General features: G+C 34.2%; 2 protein-coding genes across 2 annotated transcripts; one reads left to right on the forward strand and one right to left on the reverse strand.

The window, feature by feature from the left end:
- Nucleotides 1–3,798: 3,798 nt before the first annotated feature.
- Nucleotides 3,799–16,782, reverse strand: LOC110451816 (SAP domain-containing ribonucleoprotein-like). The gene is made up of 11 exons (XM_021500009.1): nucleotides 16,683–16,782; nucleotides 15,168–15,270; nucleotides 12,308–12,366; nucleotides 11,779–11,822; nucleotides 10,640–10,727; nucleotides 10,114–10,184; nucleotides 8,944–8,998; nucleotides 8,611–8,682; nucleotides 8,204–8,275; nucleotides 6,602–6,682; nucleotides 3,799–6,341 (listed from the first exon to the last, which is right to left on the reverse strand). The coding sequence occupies exons 1-11, from the start codon at nucleotides 16,728–16,730 to the stop codon at nucleotides 6,300–6,302; spliced, it is 735 nt and encodes a 244-aa protein (XP_021355684.1). The 5' UTR covers nucleotides 16,731–16,782; the 3' UTR covers nucleotides 3,799–6,299.
- Nucleotides 16,783–16,835: 53 nt separating this feature from the next.
- On the forward strand, nucleotides 16,836–19,970 carry LOC110451832 (partner of Y14 and mago-like). Its single transcript, XM_021500042.1, has 3 exons — nucleotides 16,836–16,986; nucleotides 18,471–18,567; nucleotides 18,861–19,970. Exons 1-3 carry the CDS (start codon nucleotides 16,932–16,934, stop codon nucleotides 19,333–19,335), a joined length of 627 nt encoding a protein of 208 aa, XP_021355717.1. The 5' UTR covers nucleotides 16,836–16,931; the 3' UTR covers nucleotides 19,336–19,970.
- The last annotated feature ends 939 nt before the right edge of the window (nucleotides 19,971–20,909 follow it).

A 20,909-nucleotide genomic window follows, 5' to 3' on the forward strand; every position in this document is an offset into this window, starting at 1 on the left:
AATCCATACCAAAATAAAATCTGTTTAAACAAGCACTAAATCATCCAAAACTTATTCAATGCACAGATGATACATGATTTAGCTATGCAAAGTTAACCGCTTCCGGAAAAAGAACTTTATGCCTCGTATAACAAAAAAATGTATCGATCGAAAGTGTGTTCACCCGAAATAGAATAGACAACCATATATATGTACATTAAGATGATTGATCTCTGCTATGTAACTATATACGTGTACGATGTAATTGTGATATATGACACTATAATAACTTGACTTGACTATAATGTAAGAGCGTCGATAGTAAACTTTGACACTTTATCCAACACGGAAGTGTACAGACAATATGATATACCGTTATGTATGAATCCATGACAGTATTATAGAGTTGTCTTTCTTCCTTTGTATTCCCATATAATTCCGATTATATTAAACATTGTGTATATATTAAGTTTCGGTAAGGGGTCTACCGTAAAATGGAAATTAAATGGCATATTGGTCGGACTAGCAATGTGTCATTCTATACAATAAAAGGGGACAGTAGGCATTACCTATGACACTTCTCGATTTAGATATCAATATGAGTAATTAAACTTCCCGACCAATGATGGTGTTACAGGTTACAAAACTTAGATACTTAAATGTTTTCCAATCAGAAACTGTCAGGGTATTTTCATCATATTGTTATAGTAATCGGGGACTAATCATGACGCGTCGTCAGTTTAAATCGACATGGCATTTTACAGATTAATATTGTTTGTACTCTGATCCGTTACACCTACCTACATAAGACAGGTAGAGAGAGAGATTCAAGGACATATCAATAACAGGCTCAATGACAATATAGAGGACCCCATGTACTGTCGCAAAATACAACAGCCTATGAGGAAAGTGACTTGGTGTGGAGGACATGTGACTTCAATTAGAAGGGGAGTCTAGATCTACGTTAAGGAAATTTTGATTTTTTATGCGTAATCCTGTATTTGGAGAATGTCTAAAAAAAAAAAAAAAAAATCATCAGTTTAATTTTTTGATCGTTTTCATTGTAAAAAAGTTTATTATTTTATATAATATTTAACTGTCATTTTTATTTGTCATTCTTTTTTCCATGCTCAGCAATTTTTATTATATTTTCTATAGACCTGACCAGGGGGTGGATCCAGAATTTGTTCAGAGAATTTTTGAAGATTAACAGTAATGTCTACCTTTCGTGTAAGGTTAAGCATGGAAAAATAAAACTGTGTCAAGTTAATCTGAAGTACAATATAGATTTGCCACAATTTTGCATAGGATTGTTTAGTGAAATTAATGAGCCATCAATATGGTCTAAAAGCCTCCTGAGATTGAGAATATTGGCTTATGTTCGTCATAATTTTCACACACAAATAATCCACCTTTTAAGTAAGTCAGGCGGTCTGATTTGGCCATCCTGACAATCTCTAATTTTTAGTCATCTTCATTCAAAAAATAGCTCTACTTAGAAGCAACTTATCGTTAAGCATTCCTTGTGGGGGTTTATGTTTCACAACGTTCAAAACCGACTCAAACATTGCTCTAAATCAGCCCTTCTGGCCAACTCTGATGGCTAATTATCTTAAAAGTGTGGATATACCTCTCACTCTAGTCTACAGTCATCGGAAAGTAAGAATAGTCACAATTACATTCCTTCGACGACTGTCTCTGAACACTCCTTTGTCACCCAATTAAGAAAACAAGGTAGTAAAAGTAATTTGAAAATAAAAATATTGAAAAAAAAAATATTGAAAAAAATATACGAGTGTGCCTCTCCACTTGAAATTGCATTTCAATTCTTTATCCGCAATAGCTACATATCCTTATTAATGACGATTTAGCCGTTAAAATGTTATAAGAACAGGTCTAACTTATCTCTCGTGCTTTACTTCTTTTCTCTCCCCAAAGTCCAGTCGTTATAACCAACATGTATACAGTTAAAAGAACCGAGAGAACACCGAAATGGGAATAATACAATAGCTCCAACTAAAAAGAAGTGGAATTAAGGTAAGATATACAGGGAGATGAACAAATACAGGGTGAATAAGTCCACTTATTCTGCAAGGGTTCGCGGCCTCATATTAAGAATAGGGTTAGTGACAACATAATTACGAGGCATATATATGAGCATAATGAAAAAATTAAAAAAATTATGTCCCACAAGTAAATAATATCTTACCGCCCAGCAATACGTATCGCCCAGCAATACGTATCGCCCTGTGGCCTTTCTATTTATCAAGTACATGTACCACGGGGGTAATCCCGATACTCGCTATTTCGCTTACGTCAGAGTAATACTCGCTGTTTGGATTACGTCGGAGCAAAACGTTGGTTTTGCGCCAAATACGGCTTACGGCAGAGTAAGATGCTCCCATGATGGAAGAACGTGAGAGGTATTTATGTGCTTTCTTGTATAAATACTGAAAACTTGCCATTGTAACTCAGTCTTTATACCATAAGTATGTCTTAAGCTGCTATATCAATATTTATTCTTTTAAATTGAATTGGTTTTGACTGAATTATCATATATATATACCGACTTCAGTTTACATACAGCTTCGTGGAGATTTGAATGTAATTATTTAATTAAATCACTTTTACACAACACATGTCTTGGCCAATGACCCATCAACAAAACAACATTGAAGTCTGAACTTAACACAAGTGTTAGCGATATTTTTATCAAATTATACAGTTGATATATATATGCTGATACGGATAACGACCCTGGATTACGTTCATTTATAAACTGGAATGATACGGATTACGTTAATATCACATATATTTCATTCAGCTCGGACATGTATGGTGTGACTATCAAAAGACAATGACTAAACAAATTTTGTATGTTTCCTACTTAGCTACTTATTAATAAGGGGCAGACACTCTTATTTCAGGGGAGGGAGTTCGAAACGCTCGGTGACGCGACCTCACAACCTTTAATAACTAGAACTGTTAGCCAAAGGCTAACTAATACCCTGCTCCTATATAAATCATATAGGAGCAGGGTATTAGTAAACCTTCGGACCAGGTGAGCTAAAAACAGGAACAAGAGGCACAGGGGCCTTAGCCGTCACCCGAGTTATATCATAGGTACTGATAGCTTTATTTTATTGTTTAGATGTGATGTGGAAATCAGCATGTAAACTAAGTGAAATACAATACTTGTCATGTCATCAAAGGATAAGAATTTGAAAATATTGGTAAATGTTCCCTTTGGGGCCCCGCCCTAGCCCCTGGGGATGGGGCAGGAATCCCAATTTTACAAAGTAATACTCTCATTTACCAAAGATGATTCTGACTAAGTTTGAGTAATTTTCTGCTGAAAATGGATAAAATATATACCCAAAAGTGTTATTTCCTTATATAAACTATAGTAAACTTTACCCCCTCCCCAAGGGAGAACGGATAGCTCGGGGGTCCTGAAATTTACAATTTAAATAAAGCCCCTGATGACCTTTGCATCCATGCAGAGAAAATGACTGTAGTACCTCTGAGTCTGGAGAAGAAGATTTTTGAAATATTGGTTAATTTTCCCTTTTGGGCCCCGCCCTGGCCCCTATGGTTGGGGTAGGAATCCCAATTTTACAATTTGGTAGCCTCATATACCAAGGATGATTCTAACCAAGTTTGAAGAAAATTTCATCCACTGGTTCTTGAGAAGAAGTTGATAATGTAAATTATTTTGAACACTGAATTTGAAGGAGGAACAATGTGGTACGGTATCACCGTATGGTAACTATATATTTGTCTGATTTATGTATTGAATATTAAATCACAAACATCCAGTGGATTATAAACAGATTTATTTAATAAAACATTACATAAATGTATTCAGAAGTATTTGTTGCCAACACTTCTTCAACATAGCTGTTAGAAAAGTAAATTCTTTCACTGCTTGCATGAAAAAAAATCAAACTTTGCACATAACAACAAAATTTGATCCCTTTCTCAATACTAACGTTAAGGTTGAGAGCCCCATGACGCTCCTTCTACATGCAGGTCTTCCGGATTTTAAGTGTGTTATACCATTTTGAAGTTATGTTTTGAGTAATGTTGCAGTAAAGTATTCCTATAATAGATAGAGGCTATGGACACAATCCTCCCTTGATAATTAAGAGGTCTTTGGGTGGAATCCCTCTGGCTTCGATATTTGTTTTAGAAAAAGGAAATCATAATTATACTTCTTTTGTGCTGAACACTTTTGTATAGTAAATCGGCAGTAAACCTCAAGTCAGAAAAAGTAAAACAATTGGAACTCTTTTTTTTGTCAGAGTTACAATTCAGTGTGCTGGGACTCCTTAACCACATAATGTTTACAGTATTGGTTTACCACAATATTTTGCTTTGTTTTTTTATATTATGTAAAAAAATACACATTCACACCTTAATGAATTTGCAATTTATATTAAATTAGGTCCGATGATGTAAATGATTAGAAAAGCTCATTCTCATACTGAACTTGTGGATTCATTTTACAACGAAACCTGCAAAAATTTAAACTGCCACAAAAATACACATGCAAACAGCATGCATGTTACCATGACTACTGTGGAATATGCATGTCCCTATCATTAAAATTAGGTCCCTGATGTCATGAAATGTTAATGGTCAGACAATAGAATATGGCTAGAAACAGGCCCCCAAGCTCATTTCAATCAAATAGCAACACACAAATCAATGTGATAATAAGATATTTTTCAGTCAATTTAAAGGTTAATTAAATCTGCATTAATGGTAACAAAAAAAATCAATGTGAAATCACACATTAACACTATAATGTACTAACATTGCAAAGCAATTGCTCAAAGTTTATACATTACGTTACGTGATCTTATCTGATTTTATTACAAAACTTTTGCTACTGTGGTGCCTTGAAAATGACAAAACATATGCATGTTGGTTATGTTATGAAAACCTAAAATAGGTAAAAACAGCCTGAAATCTGTAAGAACATATCTTATACAGATAAGAACATTTGTGCTCTATTAAAAATATCTAGTATGTCTGGGAGGGTTTTAACGGAAAACAACTTTTATTTCTTAATACAATTAATTTGCGAAAATTTCTTCAAGCATGATTTAACCACATACATTTCACATGATTTATGAAAAATATTAAGTCAATAATTTCATGTCTTTAAGGTTAAGAAAATCTAGGGACTAGATTCGACATAAACATAAAATCTATTACAGCTAAAAACGATAAGGCTGCATGGAAATATCTATACTAGTGCTAATTATAAAGTGGTGTACTCAATAAAACCTGCCCTCCTTACAACTTGTGCCCATGCACGCACAGCCAGCCACCCAACCACTCTTACAACAGAATCTCTGGTCACACACATAGATAAACTTTCATGTTATCAACCCTTAACTTGCCCTCGGCTCCCTAACCCTACTCCAACTCTGATAAACCCCAGAATCACTTACCCTTTTTAGTCAAGCATGGGAGTTGTAATGTATAGTTGGTAACTTTTGAAGGGAATCAAATTTTGCTTTATTTACAGTTACCAAAGATAGCATGAAATTAAATACCCAGCAAACTTTATGACCATGAATATACTGAGAAAAAGAGAAGATCCGTTTAATATCCATTTACAGCTGAATAATGGAGAAGGCATCAAATTAATATCGTCTTTTACATTATTTTGATAAAACACTTTTTAGAAAATCTCATCACCCAAATGCAAATGTGCTGCACACAATACAAAGGTCAATAGTACTGGTTGAAATTTTGAAGTTTAGAAATCAACCATATAATAGACCAGTCAATTTCTATTTGTGCAAATTCTTAACTAAAATAAAATACATTAAGTGCCCCCATCACATTGTACAATGACAACAGATTAATTCATTAATTAATCTCTGCCATGACATAAAACATCAAATATCAATGAAAATCTAATCACACTACATCTTGAATCACGCTTCAGCTTCTTATCCATCATAATCGGTTATCACACTTATTTTATGTCGAGACTATTCAAATTCATTTTTTATACACACAATGAAAGATTTTGTAAAATAATTGCCAACCAAATTCTTTTATCAACAACAACTATGTTCAATTATTTCCATGCTAAACTACCAAAGCATGAAAAATTCTGCTTACTGTATCAATTATGTATTTATCTGTTTTTATATTGGCAAATAACATTATAAACAAAACTGTATGAATATTTAGGCAAAATGATGACATAGGTCTCCTTGAAGTCCGTCGTGTGGAGTGGGATGAATGACCTGATTTTGATAAGATGAAGTGAAATGTTAATGAAACACTGCCGAACTTCACGTCAACCCAAACCGTTCTGCACGCTTCTTTTTCTTGGCCTGAAGTAAATGGGATCAGTAGAAGAGTGAGACATAGTATCAGATGATATTTTAGTGGCTCTGTCTCAATTGGTACGAGGACACACTTTACTTTTTAACAATATTTGTCACGGGTAACATGACATTTGATCAATGGATCTGTATTGTGTACAATTTACTTGACCTCCTTTCATATGATTTCCAAACTTTCTGAATGAATTAATCAAGAGGATTGTCCATTTTCGTTTTTAATACAATCTGTCTTATAGTTTCAAACTTACATCAACCTCTGATGCATCTACAGCACTTGTGGTTACGCCAAATCTTTCTTTCCTCTTCAGTAATTTGCCTTGATTCTCCGTCTGTAAACATTCATCAGTGACATTTATCAGTAGGTAAATTATTCTTGTAAATATAGAGGATATTTAATGGTGTCTTCAGTAATAACAAATATATTTCACAAGTGTGGCTAATATTTTGATATTTTTTCACGAGTGCGCAGCAATATTAATTGTATATTTATGAAAATACTTAAGTGTGTGTACCAAACATTTGCCATAACGACCACTTATTCTACCGTCGCTTCATTTGAATCTAAACAAAACACTGTTGCCTTTGAATGCAGCGAATAGGAGATACCGTTATGATTGGTCAATACCAAAAAGCGATATTTTCAGTGTGCAAATATCACTTCTGATATATGTCACAGAGTGAAAGATTTTGGTTTCATCACGTAGATAGAATCCGAGATTTCACTGGCAAAAATGTAACAAAAATTTGTATTTGTACATATTGCCTATGAAATTTAATAATACATGTATTCATAAAGCAAGGATATGGAATAGGGATTGAATTCTTATCAACTGATACTTCAATTAACTGTCACTTCCCCAAATGACACTTTTTGTAAAATCTTAGATATTTACTATATGCTAACTTTTAGGAATTATACAATTTGCTGAAAGCCTTAAGCCAAACCCAGACATACATATACACTGGGATTGAAATGTTGTTAGTGACCTTGGCTTTGTAATACCACTAGTAGAGCTGATGGATCCGGCTTCACAAACCTTCCTATTTAGTGTGAACGAAGATTTTCTCCTTATTATATAACCTTTATTTATCTTAGAACAATTATGAAACAAGCTCCTTATAATATAACCTTTATTTATTTTAGAACAATTATGAAACAAGTTTTTACAACTTATACTAATCACATTTTTTGGCCCGGATTTTAGAGGGTGGGAGGTGTCTTAATATGGGAGGAAACCAGAGTACCCGGAGAAAACCCATGTGATCGGGCCGGTGACCCCATTTCTTTTTTCACGTCCGCTCAGGGAATCAAACACTGGCTGCCTTGACCACAGATTTTCTCCTTACTTTACAATGCCTTCCTTATGAGAAATTAGGAGAGAAAAATCCTAATCATGATGTTTTGTAAAACCAGAGCAAGAACATAGTACCAATCTAATTTCCATTTTTTTCTTTTAATTAAATAAAGCATTGCATCTGTCACCTTCATTGTAGGAATCAACAGGTGGATAAATTTCAAATTTTCCAAAAGTTTAACAATAAAGGTACACTGCTATGTTTAGGACACTACAAACGTCTTCGACATTTACAAATACTTCCACATTATATAACTCGTCTCACAATAAAAACTATTTTTGTGAAGTCACACTGTGTTAAATCACCGAAACAAAAATAAGATCATATCAGTTTTCACTTTCATGAAATTAGGACCTGTGCTCTAATCACATACAAGTTACCACTATGGAGATCAGTGAATTTAATCATCTAAGTTGTTGTTTCCCTGAATTAGGCTATGAAGTAAACAAATGTTTAACAATAACCAATGTCATTAATAGGCCACTCCCCCTTACATTAGACAGACTGGTCGAGGTGATTGCACCAAATCTCTCAGCTCGCTTCTTTAACTTCTGGGTCTCATCCACCTGTAATACAGACAACAGGTAATATAAATTCTACTAGTACATATACCATAATAACAACTGAGAGATCCCTGTTATTTTTTTCACTTCAAAACACAATAAATGTATACGTATAACATCAAATTTTCCTTTACACAATAACAATGTACATAGTATGTGTTGCAATGTTTCAAAACAGACTGTTCCCTTTGTCAAGCTACCCAATAAATGAATATTGTTCACATTAATAAGGAATAAAATATAAATAGACTGTAAAAAAAAAGATGTATTTCCAATGCTGAATTCCCTGCATCTCCTTTTATTTAACACTTTTGTGGTAATCAGAAATAGATGATAACCTTGGTGAGAACTGTTGATGTGACCGTTCCAAATCTCTCTGCTCGCTTCTTCAGTTTGTCCATGTCTGCAGCCTAGATAAACACAATAAGTCTGTTTATAATACAGCCACATAACAGATAAATCTTACCTTGAAATCTACAATAAATAGTTTTGTAAGGTAGCATGTTTAAACTTCCCCTTCACTATCATAGAATAACTGGCCATGGGTACTCTTTTAAAAACTGGAAAATGATCAAGTTCAATCTCAAATAATAACAAAGCTTTAGAAATGAAATATAGCTATAATGACTGTAATTGAATCCAATGATTGTCAGCCTGGATGATAGACTTACCGGTGCAGGCGATATTTTATCTCCTCCTTTGGCAGTTACCTCGCTTGTTCCAAACCTAGGTGAAATAATTGCACTGTAAATTGGTATTTTTTCCTGAATTTGCATAACAATAATGCTTTTACATTTCTTTTAAAGACCTGACACATGTATATATATATATATATATATATATATAAAACAAGAGACAACAGTTTCTTCGGATTTCCTAGCATTTTTTCCTCTTTAGAGGTTCATCACGGGAACTGATATAAAATGTATATATATACTTGTGATTAAAAAATGACATTACGTTTTTGAGGCTTTGAGTTACAAAATATCTATTGTTGGAAAGTTTCAATTTATATCATTTAAGTGGACATAAGTCTGACAAACATTTAGAGATTTTGAGATATTATAAGATGCTACATATTAACAAATATGTGCATAAATGTACTACTATATAGCACAATTAAGGATGGGAGTGGGTAATGAACAGGGGGGTTCTGTTATATCAGATCTTATTTTCTCTGAAACCAGTAACAGGTATTTTCTGAAACAAGTAACAGGAATTCTCTGAAACAAGTAACAGGAATTCTCTGAAACAAGTAACAGGAATCGTGATACTGCAGCTGTTAAATCACCCTAATGTGAAGATAGCCATTAAAAAATCACAACATCCCAAATGTTCATACAGAATATGTACATGTACAATGTACTTTCAATTTTATGTGTCTGTTGTTGTTTTGATGTCAAGTTCATCACGATCTTCAACAGCCAATTTTATAAATCAAAGTTATGAAACATCTTGATTCCTCTGACTGCATTCAAATTTTATAGATCAAAATAATGATTCACCTCGATTCCTATAACTGCGTTCAAATTCTTTTTTAGATAAAAATTATAAAACTCCTGGATTTCTGTGTCGATTACTGAATCACTTAAAATTAATACCAAAACACTTCTGATAGTTCTTCTGGATGCCCATATCTGCTTTGAATATCAATACTGAAAATATTTGCAGAATTGGAAATATCTTTCAATCAAAGTTTTGCTGTTTTCTATTTTTGTAAAAAGAGTGGTTTTATTGCTGTCAGAATGGTGGAAAGTTCAAAAGTATTATATGCCAAACAATGCACAACACATGCTATTAGTTGTAGGCAATGTCTGTCTCGTTCACAGAATCAACAATACCTCTCAGCCCTTAGCTGTTTCTTTACTTCCGGGTTGACTGCACCAAATTTCTGTACTCTCATCTTCAATCTCTGGATCAAATGTAATAAATGTTCGTTAGGGATGCAAAATAATCACCTCTTTATCAACATGCAAAAAATTGTTTTGTAGAATGGGGTGGCATGAACCTCCGAGTGGATCAATCTGTTTGTTAGGGGTTTACCGTTTAACATCCTCGCAACAACCATGGACATATGAGAGGATTTTTTCTTCACAGTAATTTCTGATGCAGTGATACCATTTACATAAAACAAGTGTAAATCATGAAATGACATGATTAAGTCGGCATTTAAAATTTCTAACACAACTTAGTTAATGATAACAAAACATAGGGCTTCAATATCTAGTTATGTGTTTGATTCTGATTGTGTATTTAGCAAAATTCACATTGCCTTAGCTTGCTGAATAAGAAAGATTGATAATCAAAATATGGCTTATCAACATTAGAGTGTCACTGTGACATCATTGGGAGATCAGCTTGACTTACATCATTTTCATCGATAGCTTTTGTTGACACGGGTTTATCATCAGAGTCTGGAGCAGTGATTTGTTCCTTTATTTTGCTGACAGTGACACTGCAAATCAGAAAATTATCTCACATATATTTTTTTAGTAAATTCATGTCAACTTCAAGAAAATTTCCAAAAAGCACAACCAAGATTTTGAATATTTTCAAAAACCTAGGTTTAGATTTATAGAGCACCCCACAGAAAGTCAGAAACTGACTTAACTGATGACATATTTTAACTTGTGTAAAAATCTTGTCAATTCTTTTAAAAAGAATTATAAACTTTTGCACAAAGATAGAAATATTTTATAAAATCTATGGATTGTTTGAATAAATTAAACATTTTATAAACATTACATATAAACACAATCGCATGTCCACCAGGATTTATACCTGAAAACGTTACATTTAAAACCAGACAAACCGTTTGTTATGCAAAAACAGGCCCAGAGTAAAGATTCTGTCTTTAATAATGAGAACATTCAAACTGATTGCTGACAGTACTTTGTCATAAACAGCTGAAGATTAGGTGACTTAACTATCTTTCAAAAGTACCAGTAACAAGATGCTCAAAGTGCCTTAACGATCACATGAGTTCAAAAAAGTTGAGAATGTCTAAACCATTTATATGGCACTCAATTGAGTTAAATGATCCAGGTTTTCAATTATCAAATATTTGCAAGGTCATTCAGTGCAGTCATTCTTGAGAACAAGTTAAAATTGTCTCAACAAATCATCAGAGGCAAGGATTACAATCTTGAATTTTTGGATTGGCATCAAAAGTAAGAACACTGGTTCTTGAAATCAAATGGAATAATTGTACCAAGTTAAGAGTCATTTGCTTGAGACTTTCTACAGAGGAAGTCGAAAATGTCCCAGCCAATCAGATGCCAGGGTGGCCATCTTGAATTTTTTGATTGGCATGAAAAATAACAACACTTTGTCAGGACATTATAAGGAATACTTACACCAAGTTTGAAGTCAATAGCACAAGTAATTCTGAAGAAGTCGAAATGTGCAACTGTTTAAAAGACGATGACGGATGGCAAAAGCTCACATGAGCAATCATGTGATTTAATAAATGTCTCCATATAGTACACAATTTCAGAGAGAGTTACCTTTCCTTCGGGGCTGTGTCATCTTCTCCTAAGACCTGATCAAGCTGTATAAACAACAAAATATATCTATAGTAATTCAGAGATTCACCAAACACCTCAACATCAACCATCTACACCATCTTATTTATACCTAGACTTGTGTTGTTTGTACCAGTAAAATAAAGTCAGAAATGACTTATGATCACTTCACTGCGGATATCAATGTGGTAAAATGTAAAGTTCAAGCTATAAGGCAAAAACAACCATAGTTTATTTGTATACATGTAGTTATTGCAAATTAACATTTTTTAAGAACTTATTACAATCATATATCAGAATTTTAACTCTACTATTTTTAGCATTTTCTAAACCATATTATGATATTATAATTTTCACTTAGTTTTCGGCTTTTCTTGTGTATGAATTGAGTCAATCTGTAATTTATTATTGTTATCAGTGGGCTCAATCAACCGATTCTCAAATTATAATTGAAATATTTTCAAATTATTCACATATATAACCTAAGCATTGAAACATAAGAACAACATACTGCATCCTCCACAGAATCATCAGCCACATCAGCAACGTCCTCCTCTACCTTGTCCTCACCTGCAATACACAAGTACTCGATCTTAGTCAATATCATAATTCAACTTGATTTATTTCAAAAATATTATGCAAAAAACATTTTCAAATGAAGTTTATATTTAAAAAAAAACACACCTGTGTTGGCTTGGATAGAAGTCAGTTTGCAGCCAGAAGGGGGGATTTCATTTGAGAAGAAACTGGATACCCGGATATAATTGACATTGCTGGGAAGGAGCCCCCATATCTTTACACAACTACTCTAGCTTGTCAAACCCTGACTGCCTCAAGCTTGACGAAAGGTGAGTGTGTCAGTTATGGTATATTGAAATCTTAACTCTTGAAACACATGTCACATACATGCATAAAAATAACCAAGTCGTTGAAGCACAGAAAGTAGGTCAAATACAGCATTCAGAAGGACATTCCCCGCTGCATAATTGAAGCTCATACAATCCATGTTCATCAATAGTGTTCAAGATATGGACTGAGCAATTCTTCTTAACATGTAATGGACAGATGGACAGAACCACCTTTATGAGAACTCATTACATCTCTTAGTCAAGGGACTCAACAACTTTATGAGAACTCATTACATCTCTTAGTAAAGGGACTCACCAAAGATTTTGAAAAAGATGTCCTGGCTCGGCTGAAAATAATTCTAACAAGAGGCCCAACGGGCCTGCATCGCTCACCTGGTATTTATATCACACTTGTAATCTTAAAAGTTGACTAAAATACAGCTACGGGCAGAATATCAGTGTTTGATTCATAAGAACCTATTAAAAGATTTAAACATATGACGCATGTGACCTTGAATGTCGAACAAGGACATTAGGTTGAAAGTGGGTCAAGGTCATTCATTTGAACAAATTTGGTAGCCTTTCATAATATCAGTACCCTGGGCCTTTTACGACATTTGGACCCTGTGACCTTGAAAATTGGTCAAGGTCATTCATTTGAACAAATTTGGTAGCTCTTCATCCCAGCATGCTACAGGTCCAATATCAGTACCCTGGGCCTTTTGGTTATTGAGAAGTCGTTATAAGATATTTACATATGTGATCCCTGTGACCTTGAAAGTGGGTCAAGGTCATTCATTTGAACAAAATTGGTAGCCCATCATCCCAGCATGATACAGGCCCAATATCAGTACCCTGGGTCTTTCAGTTTTTGATAAGAAGTTGTTTGAAGATTTTGCAACATGTGACCCATGTGACATTGAAAGTGAGTCAAGGTCATTCATTTGAACAAACTTGGTAGCACTTCAACCCAGCATGCTACAGGCTCAATATCAGTAACCTGGGCCTGTTGGTTATTGAAAAGAAGTCGTTTAAAAGTAAAATATTGACGACGGACGACGCACAACGGCATACGCTCACTTGGCCCTTCGTGCCAGGTGAGCTAAAAAAAATACTGTATATATGTAATGTGATAATGTCAAAGGATTATAATTATAAGAGTGTTTATAACTAGAACACTGACAGGTCAGTAAGGGCCCCGCCTTGTGGTAATATATCCCCCATAATCATCAAGAAGCAATCTGCCCATATAGCTGAGCTTGACGTTTGACCTTCAAAAAGAATCGCAAGGAAGCAATTTGAAAATATACATTTTACATGTACTATGATGAGAGTCTTGTTTCCTTCCACCCCCATATTTGCTGGGCTAACAGAAATGTAAATACCTGTGCAATACTCATTTGTTAGTTTTGATTTGTTTTATTTCACCTTATATACCTCCTTCATCAAGAGCCAGGGTCAAAGTCAGAGATCCACTTTGTCTTTGACCTTTGGACCGAAATGACCTTGACCATTAACCCTGATCTTTGGTCAGTTGACTTATTCTTTAATTCCGACCAACTTTGGCTTCATAATATCATAACAAAATGTTCATCAGTGAAAAATACAAAACTTGACCTTGACCCTTTGGACCCTGTAACCTAAACCTAAGGTCAGTTGACTCTGTTTTAAGTTCTGTACAAGTTTGCTACATAATAACATAAAATGACCTTGACCTTAAGTCAGTTGACTCCTTTTTAAATTCGGACCAACTTTGCTTCATAATGTCATAACAAAATGTTCATCAGTGAAAAGATACAAAACTTGACCTTGACCCAGTGACCTTGCCCTTTGGTCAAATGACTCCTTGTTTAATTCCCACAAACATTGCTTCACAGTGTCATAATTATAATTAAATGTTCACCTGCAAAAAAAAACACTTAATTTTACCTTGACCTTTGACCGAGTGACCTTGGGTCAGATGACTCTTTGTTAAATTCCGACAAACTTTGCTTCATAAAGTCATAACAAAATGTTCATCAGGGAAAAGATACAAAATTTGACCGTGACCTTTGGTCAATTGACCCCTTGTTTAATTCTGACCAACATTGCTGCATAATGTCATAACAAAATGTTCACCAGTGAAAAGATACAAAATTTAACCTTGACCTTTGACCCAATGACCTTGACATTTGGTCAGGTTGACTCCTTGTTTAATTCTGATCAACTTTGCTTCATCATATCATAACAAAATATTCATCAGTGAAAAGATGCAAAATTTGACCTTGACCTTCGAACCTAATGACCTTTGACCTTGACTTTTTACCTCAATGTGGTTTTTTTGTGAACTGAACATCTTGACAAAGTTTCATGTACATCGGTCAATAAATACCAAAGTTATCAGCCAGGAACAAAATTTGTGATTACTATAGGGCACCGATACAAGCCCTAATTATGATAATTTAACACCATTTCATCTCTAAAATGTATAAATAACAAGGCTTTTATCTTTAATTAGTACAACATGGCTATATATGTACATACCTGAACCCTCAGAAACCTCAGCTTTAAGCCTTTGAATCAAGTCTTTCTTGGTACCAGTTGTCGGTAGGTTACGAGACTTGCATTCCTTCTTCAAATCTGGGACCTGAATCAAACATTATGACATCAACATTAGGCACTATATATATATGTAACCTCTTGCATCTTGATGCAAGCTCAAATGAATGTTTTAAATCAGATTCTAGTATAATTATTGAATTAAATACTCTACATGGGTCAGTTCAACCATTTTGTCCAGGTTTATCAATGTTTATGCAAGCCCCTTCATTATGTATGCAGGTAACAATCTTCTTGGAAAAGTATTTGAATAGTAGCAATTTTACATTTTACATTTCCGAATAGTTATTTTATTCATGTTTAAGTCATCTGGTGGGAATTCCCTGTCAATGTACTTTTAGCGACAAGTATTTTGTGTAACTGGTTTGACCACAGGGTTTTAACCCAAGCATACGGGTATGTATATATATAGGGGTCAGTAGGAGGGGCATACCAGAGTATACCCAGCGTTTCGCAGGAAATAATCAGTTTGTTAGCTGGCTGTCAAGTTTAAGACTCTATGGAGACCTTTTTGTGCCCGGAGAAGTTGGGCTAGGATGAAGATCTAGGCTAGTAATCCTACATTGGTTAGTCAGTGGGTATCGTTTTGTTGTAGTGTTACTGTAAATCATCCAAGTCTTATGTCGTACATGTATGGGAACGTGTAGCGTGACAAGAGGTACTGTTAGGGGACCTTGTTGAGATGTGTTTTGTCATGCATTAGTCTGTGCTTGTAATATTGCTAGTGTCGTGTGTAATAAAACCTTCCACTTTATTTGTTTGTTATGTTGTGCATCATGTTATATAATAACTAACTGGATGGTGGATCTGGGAAAACAAATAGCCACTATAACTTTTACAGAATAATAGCTTAGTCTGTAACACTAACAGGTGAAAATGCACCAAAATGCAACCAGGTTATATATATATCTAGATGATCTGTATCAGAATTGGGGGGGGGGGGGGGGGGGGGGGGGGGGGGGGGCTTCACTTAGTCTCGATTTTGTTAGCCTTGCGGGCACAGGCAACGTCTTCCGTCGTGAAATAAATTGGTTTGCAGTGTTCGAATTTACAGTTGTTTCATCTAAAATGTTTCCCACTTTCACTGACCATAAAAAATGGATTCCAAAACAGATCAAAATCATATATTTTCGTTTTGTTATCTGTTCAGACTAAAGTATTGCATACATGTTGCATATAAGGTCATATTTATTTCAGATTAATCAAATGATTAGTGTAAGAATACAAGCAACAACACTGCGCCTGATAGAATATGTTTACCAACATATGATCAGCTGATCTAAGGATGTGTTCTTCAGTTGCGGACACAAACATCGATCAAATGATGGAATCAAACCAATTACCGGATGAATAAAAGTGTGCTACCGCATGCGCACATTTTCAAAACATTACAAGGTCAAAGAAAATATTTAATTAGCGATGCAATATTACAACATTTACCTTCATCTTTGCTATTTCAGCAAGGAAATCTTCTGATGCGTTCGCCATGCTGAGGTTTTCTGCCGCTTGGTAGGATCACGATCTCAACAACGCTTGTAAAGCATTGCCTTCCAATCAAAACGTTCTAATGATTTTCTATAATTTTTCCTTTTTGTCCAGAAGAGTTCCATAAACACATGTGTAGAATGTTTTGAGTTAAATGAAAAGTTTGAATATATAGTTCGGTGGTATATCTCTGAAATAGCAATAATGGCTACTGCGGAATCCATCGAAAGAGACGGTGTTATCCGAGATGAAAAGACAGGTGTGAAATGAAAACCAATATTCATTTGATGTGTATTTGTTGAAGCATCTTCTCATCTTGACCAGGCTGTGGGCTCCTTAACAATCTTATTATTCAGGTCCACTTACTACACTCAGTAGATTGAGCTATATAGCTATTAAGACCTATATAGCTATATTCACCTATAAATTATAGTTGTATTGAGCTCTATTTTCTCAGATTTCAATTTTCATTAAATTAAAGCAAAGTCGCATAAAACAATAAGGTTTATGGTAATGTTGACTACAAAAAGTATACATTTAGATGTTTCTTTTCATTTTTCATAATTGTAAAATTTCCGATTTTTTTACATCATTATTAATAAAAAAAAATAAAGAATACTTATATTTAATGTCTTTTGTTATCAACATAATGATAAAATCTTCTTTCTAAAGCGAATTTGTTTCGTTTTCCTTATCAAAGAAAATCACATGTAAATACCGGGTAGCTCCAAAGACCTATTTCAGATAGGTCAATAGAGCTGTTATATGTCTTTACAGCTACATAGCTCAATCGGCAGAGTGTACTGGACCTGTTATTTATATGGACAGTCACGTGAAATAAAACGCATAAATTTCTTCAACATCATGATAGAGGGCCCTATTCTTTCAATGAATACAATGATGCTCATTTGTGGAAAAAAGTTTTTAAAAAAATAGACAATTTTTGTGCACAATTGTACCTCTTTTATTATTTATTGGATCAGGTTGAAAATATAATGTCCTTTTCCACTTAAAGTGTTAAAGAACTTTATGTGCTTTTATTTCACCTAATTCTCCATTTCAACAGTAATGTAACAGGGGAGGAAAAATATTTTCCAACCTCACACAGGCATAAACTGCTGTTGAGTTAAAACAAAAACAACAAAAAATGGTCCACCAAAAGCTCATGAGATATAGACTATCATCCATGTAAAGTCATCTTATATAAAATAATATATCATAAACTGTAATTTGGGTCAAAAGTCTTAAAATATATCATAGGTGTGCCTATGCAGTCTCTTGAGATATCGCAGATTGTTATTGAGTATATAATTCATTAATCCAAACATGCTCTAAGTCTTATAATATTGCAGATTGTAATTGAGAAATATGTTCAAAGTGGGAACTTTCAGGATATGTGTAAACTTTCACAAAATTGATTTTGTATTGTTTGTGGCCCAAAGTCATATTTATGAGAAAGACTGGAATAAAATGAAGACTCGCTACACCAGTAGTCATGTATACTCAAGGTAGACTATATGCATGTCAATATATGTCATTTCAAGGTTTCTGAGCTATTTATATTTTGTAAATAACTCTCACTCTCGAAAACCCTAAACTTGTACGTATACTGTCTAAAAGAAGAACTTTTTTGGTGTGAAATCAGTTTTGTGAATGTTAAGTGTATTTCCATAGTTTATCTAAAATGGCTACTGATGATGAAGTTTTTGTTTATATTAAAAGTATAATTAATTTATTTTCCAGGTGAGTATTATATACCAGCATCTCAGAGGCCTGATGGTACTTGGCGAAAACCAAGGAAGGTCAAGGATGGTTATGTACCACAGGAGGAAATGCCAACGTAAGCAGACAAAAGTTACAGTTGAATTGTTTTCTGAAGGAAATTTTCGTCAGTTTGGTGTATTTTTCTGAAATATGTTAACAAGAGCTTATTTTAAGAAATTCTCTCAATGTAAGCATCTAAAATATACTGTTTCTGTTAGGTTTACCTTTAACCCTTTCACCACTGTAGACATAATGGACTCATCCATATCAATGCATGGTAATGTCTACAAAAGTTTCATAGGGGTGAAAGGGGTTAATAACAGAGAAATAATAATTGGTTATAATGTTTTGTGTACTGTCAAATCGCAGGTATGAAAATCGTGGTGTTCAGTGGATAAAGAGTAAATCATCCCTCCCTCCAGGAATGAACCCGGACGATATTACTCCGAAGGACAAGGACACGTCTCAGGTTGACCCCTTCGCAGGAATGTCTAAGGCTGCTAAGAAAAATGCTAAAAGGAAAGAAAAGAAGAAACAGCAAGGTCATGCTGGAAATATAGAATCTGTGACCAGGTCATTAGCTGATTCCTCACTCTCAAAGGACCAATCAGAGTCATTGAAACAAAGCTCGAACCAATCAGAGGCGCCAATAGAAGATAAAGCTGAAATCGAAAAGAAAATCAGAAATCTGAAGAAGAAATTAAGACAGATTGAGGATCTCGAAAGTAAAATAAAGTCAGGTGAAATCAAGGAACCTGCCAAAGAACAGTTGGAAAAAGTAGCAAAGAAATCATCATTGTTGAGTGACATAGAGGACTTAGAACTGGACCTAGTTGATGTGTGAAACAGTTGTGTTGTACAGAATACATTGAATCATGTTGTACCATGGCGGTACATACCTAGATTAAACTATTCATCGAAGCCCTGGTACTTGTCTGATACTGTCAGTCTTGTCTAAGTCACTATCACATTTTACAATACACTCTTCTTTACCATTACACTGTACCGAATTGCCAGGATTGTAGTTTGGAATGTATTGTTTATTTAACAGTTAATATGTGTAAAAGTGAAGCGTCAAATTGTCACTTGACCCAGTTTTGCAAGATTTGAAAAAAAGTTGTTAGTAAATTTGAGGCATTTTTTAGACTGGACAATGTTGGTGACCTAATTGTAAACACAATTGATTATATTTATTTGGAGTCCCACCTTAATCACACTTTCTACTTATTCTTTATTTTTTTATCAAATCCCTATACAGGTATTATTCTTTTACATAGGGACTAGTGCAAATATTCTTGATGAGAGAAATGAAATGAATATGATCTTTGATGAGCTCACATACTGTAAGGGTTAGAGTAAATTGTAAGGCAACAAACATGTAATAATAACTTATATGGTATAGTTATATGGAAGCAAAATGAATTTTTTTCTTTTGATAAATAAATTACTGATACTGAAAAATATACTCTTTAACTGTTTTTTGTAAACTTACACACAAAACATTGTAATAGTGAGTTATTTCCCTTTGAAGACAGCACCAGATGAAGTGTGGTAAACGGAGGTAACTAGATGACTTTGATACCTGTACATGTATCCTTATAATTCATATGGATACTGAGTATAACATATCAGTACAGGGTGATTCACTGACTTAAATTTACATCTCCCATGTTAGTTCAAGTACCAAACTATGTAGTTATTATAATTATTAATTACTTGATTCTTAACAGCCTAACAACACTAATGAGGTCAATAGGGCCAATAAAAACAGATAAAACATCTTAGAGGAAATTACATCAAATGAACGTAAAAGGTAAACAACAAACTTCAACTGAAAAATTGTAAAAGTGGCTATGGTTAGTTATCTTTTTGAACAGATCAACAGTTTTTAGGTAGGTTAGAATTGTAGAGATGCTGATTGTTGCGTAAAGTTATTTGAGATTTGTTATTTTTTCAAAAGTTATGGCAAAATGTTGAAATAGTTTAATAGCCAAATATAACATTTTATGAAATATTTGAACATGTACTTAATTAGGGAAACTTACTGCCGACACCAAAATACAATATAAACCCCTGGTCCAGTGATTATGATTCTGAATTATTTGCAATACCGGGAATAAAATGTAACAGAAAATAATTTTGGGTCATGTCCAGGGGGCCTGCAATCGCTTTTCATCTGTTGTGCATTGTCCGTAAACTCTTAACAATTTTTGACATTTGATGGTGCGGCGTCCATCGTCCATCTGGCCGGCCGGCGTCAATATTTTACATTAAACAACTTCTTCTGAATAACCAAAATGCCCAGGGTGATGATATTTGGCCAGTAGCATGCGGGGATGAAGGGCTACCAAGTTTGTTCAAATGAATGACCTTCATCCATTATCAAGGTCATAGGGGTCAATTGTCTTAAAAAATCTT

Source organism: Mizuhopecten yessoensis, unplaced genomic scaffold (assembly GCF_002113885.1).
Source record: "Mizuhopecten yessoensis strain PY_sf001 unplaced genomic scaffold, ASM211388v2 scaffold6211, whole genome shotgun sequence".
In the NCBI taxonomy this organism is placed as follows: Eukaryota; Metazoa; Mollusca; class Bivalvia; order Pectinida; family Pectinidae; genus Mizuhopecten; species Mizuhopecten yessoensis.